Raw genomic sequence first — 9,078 nt, 5'->3', positions numbered from 1 at the left:
GAGTATAAATGGTAGTTTTCAACCGGTTCACGAGTTTAAAATCTCAAGAGCCACTATTACAGTTGCAAAAAGGCCTACATCGAAGCAAAAAATATATCCTAGAAATAGTGTCTCAACGCGAAAATTGTTTCCGAGGGCAGCGTTCGGAGACTCAAGCGCGGCACAGGCCCACCATTTGCAAGATAATTTTTCACACATAAAGCGTTAAACAGAGCCAACTTTGGCCACGGTGTTGTTTCGTTTGAATACCGCTCGTACCTCAGGTCTGGAAAACGCGTAGAATGTGTTCCTAGGTGAACTTGAGTATAAATAAGTTAAACAAGAAATAAATAAAATAAATAAATAATAGAAACAAGAAATATTTCGAAGTGCTGAAATACTTTTATAATTATTGGACACTCTGACTGCCTTGAAATAGGTAAAAAAAAAATCGGATGTCGATATGCTCCTATTTGACCACAATCGCAAGCAGCACATTTGGATGATTCGGTTGCACTTTTAAGAGGTCAGCTGGCCTCAGCAAGCGCTAGTGACAGTTCAGGGGGTCGCCTTTGTCAGTGTGTGTGCTTCTTGTGTACCTCCCCATTCTCGCCCTGTTATCTTCTTTCCTGCCTCATCAGTACAGGGCAGCAAACAAAGAAAGAAACAGGTCAACCAGAACAGACTAGAACAGAGATATCGCGAGTTCCGTGTGACCCTACGTGCGCATAGAACAACATGGATCCTTGCAATGCTGCAGTTCCCAACTACTAAACACACCTTTCAGGTAAAAGAAGAAAGCGGCTAATTGCCAATGAGAACAATTATTGCTTGTGTTTAAAAAAATACATCGTCGACTTTATGAAAATGACTCTGCCAACAAATATTTTCACAGGCGTTTAAGGTTATATTACGCTTAAACGTGAACAATTTAAAGCAAGGTTAATGGTCAAACGAAAATTTTCAGCTATCACATTAGAAAGAAGGTTACTCTCGGTAGCGGGGACTCATCGATGAATTAGTTCATCCTTCCTGTGAACTCACAAACTTACAGGTGAACAAAAGCCGGCTATTATTTTGAAGAAACTAGATACAACGCAGTGAACTCAAGTACATATGATCGCTATTGTGGTGACATTCACCTAACTGCCACTTTTTGAACACATATGCAGATCCATTGAATAAATATTAGGAGCCCACCAAATATCAACATTAAATTTTGTGCGACGGTGTACTTCAATGAGTAGTCATTCCGGTGGTTAGTGGCGCAACTCCCACGCGGGAAATGCATGCAAATGCCCACGCGCACACAGAACTTTCTTTTATAGTAGACTATAGTACGCAAACAATTACACGACTCATATGACAGCTCATTAGTAAAAAGGACGATAACGAAGAGTAGCAGTCATGAAAGGTTACCTGACAGACTATGTTTTCAGTGCGTATATAGCTTTAGCCTAAACTAGAATGTGTACTGAAACGAAACCCTCTTTTACATATATGGTGTCCATACGCTTATCGGTGGCCACGGTGGTACTGGAATCAATCAGAAAGCATGCGCTTGAGCCTCCCTACGAAAAATACAGGAAGTCTGGAGTGTCTCATTCCCCAGATAAAGTCGGTCTCAATCTCTTGCATCCGTGCATTCGCAGGGCAAAGAACGACGATAAGCAAGTCCTTCATTCCTCTCTTCGTGAAGTCGACACGACAGCAACAGAGGCATCCAGAATGGCGCTTCCCGACACTCGGGCATGCTGGCCTGTGGCAGCCTCCGCGGCCGTGTTTGTCTTCTTCGGCATGATGCTGATAAAATCCGAGTCCGTCATGTACGTGGGATTCATGGACATGTTTCAGGTCAACCGGGAGAAAGCGTCGTGGCCCCTCACTATCGCCATCATCATGTCGCAGCTATCAGGTACATGCACGTAAGCGATTGACGACGCAGATCGATTAAGCGGCATGTATGTTCCATTACAATCTGCTTCTGACAGCAGCGGGAGCTTTGTGTCTTTCGTAATTAGAAGGGCGTTAGACGGTCATGCGGGCTGCGCGACGGAAACAAAGGCAAACGGTGACGTTCATGTGGCAGTTATCGGCTGCCTGTGTAATATAGCGTAAAATCAAACCGAATAAAGCAGATACTAACGTGAGAGCTTAGTTAAAAGCCTACAAAAGCATAGTATCAAGGTTCATTGAACGATGATGCTGAAAGAGTTCGCAAGGATATGCGTAATAGACACATTCGTGCACTAAAAGACTTTTTGTGGGTGAATATTTCAAAACATTTAAATGCGACTTGCGACAACAAAGTTTCTCGGCCTACTGAGACGTGAAAGCCGAAGAGATTGCGTATTGCAAGGATAGGGAAGGTCATTAGAGAGGGAGCCCTGATACAGCTGTCGCTGCAATGCCAGGTTGTCCCGCGCTCTCCGCAGGGCCCCTGTACGGTCTGCTCAGTCTGTGGCTTTCGGACCGGGTCCTGCTGATGGCCGGCGCCCTTCTCTGCACGCTGCCTGTGATGGCCTGCGCCCTGGCACAGAGCCTGGGACTCGTCGTCTTCCTCTACGGCGTCCTCTTCGGTGAGCGCTGCTCAAGCGAAGCTGCACCGTTGTTGATATAAAGAATAAGGGGATAATAAAATCCCCTAGTCATAGGGTTTATGTCAGTCTGTGCATGCGTGACACCATGTTTGATAAAACTACGAACCTTATTTCGTGCAGTTTTTTAATACTTTGCTATCTCGCCTTTCGTGCGGAACTGCGATTTTTTTTAACGAAAGTTCGCGTTCTGTGACTTAGCAATGTTTCTTACATCGAATTTGTTTGTTCTATCGTTATTTATTTATTTATTTATTTATTTATTTATTTATTTATTTATTTATTTATTTATTTATTTATTTATTTATTTATTTATTTATTTATTTATTTATTACATTAGCCGCACTGCAAGGGTCATTATATAGAGGAGTGGTACATACGTAGAATACATGACTATATGCTTTGTTCTATTCCTGTTAATACGCTATTAGTAAAATAAAGAGAAAAATAGAAATTACCAGCAACATGGAACAACGTAGCAATTTCTAACAGCCTAAAACAAATCTGGATACTAAGTTCTTCATTTTAGCATGCTTCATTTCATGCTGCATTACCAGACATACCTGGGAATGCAATATTATCTGAAACAACTGACTAACTAATGAAGTGGCTGCTCCGGGAAGACGGTTCCAGTACCGTGGCATCTGGGGTATGATTGATTGACGGCATGTTTGCGTTTGGCATCGCATAGTTCCCGCCCTTTGAGAGGAATAAAAACGAGATGAAATATACTACGGATGAAAAATGAGATCGTTGTGCAGGATGTGGTAGTAGTATATTATGTGAAGGAAGCACAGACGAGCAAGTTAGCGACTACAGGCAATAGAAAGTAAGTTCGATTAATGTTATCCCGACGGTACGACTGTGGTTCCCGAAAATAGAGCGAACCAAGTTATTTTATACTAGTTCGAGAGCATTAGTTAATATATGAGAGATCGGGTCCCAGATTGACATAGAATATTTCAGTTTATAGCGAACTAAGGTTCTCTTAAAAAGCAGATTTAATAAAACAAGAGCAGAAGCGAAGCTTTTGTGACGTAGTATATTCTAATCAGTTAGCTTAGCTAATTATTTTGCTTAATTGCAATGACCGACTAAGAGAGGAAGTTGAGGGAACACACACCGAGAAAACAATATGACATAAATGATCCAAGTCAGAAATTCTGTGACGAGTAAGAAGCACGGTATTGTACGGAAGACACACAATACCTTACAGTTAGCGCTGTTAATTGTGCCGTCAGCCATACTTTATGCCAGTTAGATAAAGCGTTAATCCTGTTCAACGTATGATAATGTCTTTTTGTTCATCGGCTTCATGGAAAACTACACAGTCATCTGTCATCATTAAGGCCAAACCCCATATGCGCGAGAATGCACGCGACAGCGACGAGCAACGCGACGTAGATCGCCTTCGCGCAAGCTGTCGCTTGCAGCTCTGCGGCAAGCCAGAATGAGCAGGGTTCTGCAGGTTAAATTTGTCAGCATACACGATTTCTGAACAACCAGACAATATTCGAGCCAAGTGAGTAGTAGCTTGCTATCAAAGTTCACTTCAAGGGGACAAATCCATACTGAACTTTCTCAAAGGCTTTAAAGTGTAAGAAAATATTATCAGTAATAGATCGCCGGTCTAGAATTACATGAAGTTTATGTGCGAAAGATGCTGTGCAGTTATGTTTCACAGGAAAGGGATCTGTGGAAGTCATGTTGTGTGTTCCTAAAAGCGAGTCTACATCAACAGCCACCGATATGACACATACTGCCGACTCACGGTTCGTATATTCTTTTCGAGCCGGATCTCTATACATTTGTGATGTTTGCGATCCGTGTCTCGCACAGGACTAGGAGTGGCCTGTGAGGAGCTATTACCGTTCACCGTGGTGGCCCGGCACTTCATTCGCTACCGGGGTACAGCCATGGGCCTGCTCTTCGCTGTGACCGCCGTGTCGGGCTTCGTGTCTCCCCTCATTGTTGAAGCGTTGCGGCAGGCCTTCGACTTCCGCACGGCGCTGCTCATACTGGGCGCCCTCGAGCTGAACATGCTGTTCGGCTGCGTCTTCGTCGACCGCGTGCCGCGCAGCGAAGGCGACAGCCGTGTGAGCGGCGACTGCGAAGCGCCCCCGAAGCCGGTCGCTCGAGGACGCCCCCGTGCGAGCTCCTTTCACACGGCGTCACTTGCGAAGTGCTGCTCCAAGGACCTCGTCTCGTCCCTTCCAATTCCCAGGTAGCTGCACACCTGAACTCAGCATCTTACGCTCGTGTGGTTAAATTCGCAGGAGTGTAAACGAGTGCTTTGGTAGGCCGACTGCGCAGCACGTATACTACATTCGCAAAGCGTGCTCCACGGTTGTTAAGTCCGCCAACGTTTTGCGGTCGGCGCAGTGAGGCAGTGTCGTCTCTAACCGCAGACACTGTCTCGCTTGAGGCGGATACCTAAGCTATACCGCGGCAGAGGCTATCAGTGTAGTGGGAGTTCTCAGCTAGACACTCTCTCGCGGTCAGAATGAGCTCCACGCTGCTTCAGTGAGCGCCAAGAACAAGCGTATTCAGCATGACGTGGCCGCACGTTCTCTGCGAAAGTCTACAAAGAGGTTTAAACTGCTTTACTACCGGCATTTCAACACGCTTCTTTAGCTCCGGACATTCGGTGGCTTAACGAGATGAAAGGTCAGTACAAAGGCATAGCTTTTACGTGCTTATACGTGTTGTGCGCACTCTCCTGCAGGTGGTGCGCAGTGTACTTTCGCGTTGACGACAACGGCAGGTGGTGCCTTAGGCAATGTATATGCGGCTGGGTTAAAGAATCTATGGCAAAAGTAAGCAGCGTGGTTGCCCGTGTACGAATTAAATGCGATTGGAGGAACACAAACATATTATATTAAGTCTACGCTCTAACATGTAATTTCAGTTTGTCCTCTTGTGTGAACCCAGCTGCAATTTTTCCGTCAATCCATCCGATCGACAGGCCCACGTAACCGGTGCTCCAGATATCGACTATAGTATACGGAATAGGTTGGTGCTCACCTCATAAGCTAAAGAAATATCGTAGTACAATTATAGCTAGAATGTTGGCATGATAGATTAAGTGTGCCGTCATTCGAAGCTGGAACAGAGCGAAAGACGCGGTCGGAGGACGGAGGTGCGAAAAAGACAAATCACAAAGCTCTGATTCGCCTTTTTTTTTTTTTTTGTCTGCGTTCGAGAATTTCGTGCCGTTTCTGCTTCGACATACCAATCTTTCCATGTAATATCCTGCTTAATGCATGGCTATAATTAAACAGAGGGGCACAAATACTATGCTAACGACGGCCACATAGGCCAACATATGCTCACACATAAGATTATGCAATGCACTTTGTCATATTCTTTGTTGGTTACTGGAAATAATACTTTGCGGTTAACCTATCATCGAGCACAAAAAGACAGCAAACGCGTGCAGCTGCCTACGAAACATCTAGAAATGCGGATAGTGCGAAAAAGCACAAATGCTAGGTCTAAGCATCGCACCTAGCTCTAGTGATTAGGTGCGCCACCTAAACCCAATACATTTAACTGAAGTGTGGAGCGTACACCTTTCATTTGGCATTCGTTAATAAGTTTTGCTGCTTGACATGCGCAGTGCACTACTCCGTCTGGTACAAGAACGATCACGAGCTCTGAAAAGGAATTGGAAGTTAATATCACCACGTGTGTTACCTTTCTTAATTTCTCTTTCTCTTCAACCCGTAAGGTTTTACGTTCTCAGTTGCTTATTGCATGCTTATACCATGAAGTAGCTAATCTCTTTCACTGTTACCGCATTCCAACAATTTTTGTGGGCTGGTATGCAAGTGTCAAAAATGAGTAGAGATAGTGCATGGGTTCATGAGAAATACGATCTAACCAGCATATCCTAGTTCGCTTCCTCTCTTGGTCTGTGCTTAAGGTTCGGTGGCGTTCCTTTTCGAAAGCATTACAAGAGACGGCTGGAGAAGCGTTCGCACAACGCCTGCTATATCACAGAAGGCCTGCGCTATCAAATAAATTGACGCTGGCTTTAAGATATTTTAGGCAGCCTAAAGAGGCAAGCACAAAAACACATGCGCACACATGACAGCGGCGCTGCTAACAACTACCTTCAATTTGGCCTAAAGTGTCTTTTAGAAAGCGTTCATTTGTGCCTTCCAGGTCGTCAACCGCAGCCGGCTATCCGAAGGAGGCAGACCCGCTGCTGAGAAAAAGCGAGAGTGTCTCGAGGAAGCTGGTCCACAGCCTGCACTCGCTAGCATCCGCGCCGTTCCTGCATGTCGCGGTGTCCCGTGCAGTGTCCGTCTTCATACTCTCGTCGTTCCTCCTCACCGCCGTGGACTTTGGCTCAGACAATGGTCTCGCTGGCTACGAGGCTGTTGCTCTGGTCACTGCGAGCGCTGTCGGTGACCTGGTTTCACGAGTAGGCACCGGCCTACTCATGGACACCAAAGTAAGCAATGCGCGCGAGTACTCCCCGTGTTGTATACCTCTAAAGCGCCGATAAACTTCAGGCAGCGGTGATTTATTAAGGACTTGTGTATTCTTTAAGGCATATCAAATGCGTGATGAACAATTTTAACAGCGGAGCTGTTTAAGCTTTTCGTTTCCGCGCGTAGCGCTCACAAAACCTCGCCTAGAAATGACGTCACTGCGCACACCTGCGCCTCGCTTCGCCTAGCTCCTCCGCCGCCGCGCTAGCGATGACGTCACTGGGCACAGTTGCACCTCGCTTCACCTTGCGATAGCCAATGGATAGCCAATTAATAGCTGATCGATAATCGAACAATGATCAATAAACTCCGGAAAATGCTGGGGTTGACTTGGTAGTGCTTAGCCTAGCCCAAATACGTGGCCAATACCTTTCGATAGCCAATCAATAGCCAATCAATAGCTAATCGATAATCAATCAATAAATTCCGTAAAAATATAACCCGTAAGGCCAGGAATAGCTAGGTGCCGATCAGCACCGCTGTTTCTTTGGCCTTGCGCCAGCAGTGCAAGCTAATTTTTTAACAGCGAAGCTCTTCTAGCTAACCGTAAAAAGTGGCGCCTGCAGTCTAAAAACCTCGCCGAGCTATGATGTCACTGCGTTGCCCAGCAACCAACTCGCGGAGCGGTGTGTGCCACGCCTCCTCTCTGTGCCGTGCACATGTTGGCTTGACATGGGACGTTAAGGAGAGGGAAGGAGAACATGGGCGCGGCGCGCGCAATTCTCGGTAGAGGTAAAGAGAAAATGAGAGCGAGATAGAGAGAGAAACAATTAATTCTAGTAGCACCAACGAGGCAACGCGCAGAGCTGCTGCTGACGTCACCTCGCGTTGCCTAGTAACCGCCGGCGCAGGTGCGCCCTCGCTTCGCCCGACACAGACACGGCTCCTGCCTGCCTGCGTTTGTGGCATGCCAGAAACGTTGTCGCTCGTAGGCGCCGACGCGTCCATCGCTCACGCGAAATGGCGCGAAAGGGTAGGTACCTCCGAAAATGATCGCTCCAGAATACCTTCCCTACATGCGTAGTTAAGTTAAACCAAGTTAAGACCTAGCAGCGACCAAGTTAAGACCTAGCAGTAGCAGCCAGTAAGACTTGAGGATTGACACTTTCGCTGTGCCTAACTTTGCACGACCGAGTGCGAACTTGCCCGCTTTTTTTTTTTTTTTGGATGGGTTGCCTTTATATGTTATATAGATCGTAACAATCTTAGAAGCTGATGGCCCGCTAAAACAAGGGCTGAAAATACTTTTTTCTGCAATGATTTAAGTCCTTTAGCAAGAGATGGCGTGCAGTTTTATCGGTCGTGATATGAGTGAAGCAACATTCTGAAGTATCCCTTTCCCTTCCCTGCAATAGCTCTTCTAGAACGAAAAGCTTACCCATGTGCCGCCTTGATCCTCGTGCTACCACTAAGCCACTTTTTCAACCAATGCGTCCCTCTTCTTCCCCTCGAAACAGGTGCTAAGCGGTGAAGCCTTGATGCTATGGAGCTTCGCTATCCAGGCAGCCGCCATGGCTCTCTTGGCGCTCACGAAGAAATACTGGCTCCTCCTTGCCAGCTGCTTCTTCACGGGCTTGACGGCAGGGGGACGAATATTCGCCTGCACCGTTATGATTGCCGAACTGTTTGATGAACAGTCGCTGTCGCTCAGTCTGGGCATCACAAACTTCATAGCCGGAATCGTTTGCCTTGCGAGGCCACCCCTCATTGGTGAGAGAGCTACTCATTTTGTTTAGCGAACCGTACCTGCAAGTAGTCAATAGGGTTATTGACAATTGCTGTTATTACACGCCAACATGGACCGTGATTTTCTCAAATGAAGTACAAAAATAGATGTGAATTGGCGTACTGCCGATAAACATAGCGACATTTAATACTTACGTCTACTTCTGTGCGTTGGAAAGAAAATATTTCGATGGTTCTGCCCAAATGGGAGAGCTCTTATGTCGTAGAATACTTTCCCAAGTTGTTTTTCCATCAATTCTTCTATTACGATGCCTCTC

General features: G+C 46.1%; 1 protein-coding gene across 1 annotated transcript; it reads left to right on the top strand.

Annotated features, from left to right (window-relative positions):
* Positions 1-4,031: 4,031 nt before the first annotated feature.
* Positions 4,032-8,895, top strand: LOC125943341 (uncharacterized). Its single transcript, XM_049662569.1, has 4 exons — positions 4,032-4,348; positions 4,416-4,800; positions 6,744-7,035; positions 8,533-8,895. Exons 2-4 carry the CDS (start codon positions 4,493-4,495, stop codon positions 8,809-8,811), a joined length of 879 nt encoding a protein of 292 aa, XP_049518526.1. The 5' UTR covers positions 4,032-4,348; positions 4,416-4,492; the 3' UTR covers positions 8,812-8,895.
* The last annotated feature ends 183 nt before the right edge of the window (positions 8,896-9,078 follow it).

Source organism: Dermacentor silvarum, chromosome 2 (genome assembly GCF_013339745.2).
Source record: "Dermacentor silvarum isolate Dsil-2018 chromosome 2, BIME_Dsil_1.4, whole genome shotgun sequence".
Taxonomy (NCBI): Eukaryota; Metazoa; Arthropoda; class Arachnida; order Ixodida; family Ixodidae; genus Dermacentor; species Dermacentor silvarum.
Note: the sequence above shows the minus strand (reverse complement) of the source record. Positions and strands in the feature narration are given on the sequence as shown.

What these genes read in the sequence shown, in the direction of transcription:
- LOC125943341 (XM_049662569.1), top strand. Translation starts at nt 4,493, where the DNA reads ATGGGCCTGCTCTTCGCTGTGACCGCCGTGTCGGGCTTCGTGTCTCCC. An exon ending in TCGTCCCTTCCAATTCCCAG is followed by an intron (nt 4,801 to 6,743) that starts GTAGCTGCACAC and finishes TGTGCCTTCCAG; the next exon opens with GTCGTCAACCGCAGCCGGCT. An exon ending in GCCTACTCATGGACACCAAA is followed by an intron (nt 7,036 to 8,532) that starts GTAAGCAATGCG and finishes CCCTCGAAACAG; the next exon opens with GTGCTAAGCGGTGAAGCCTT.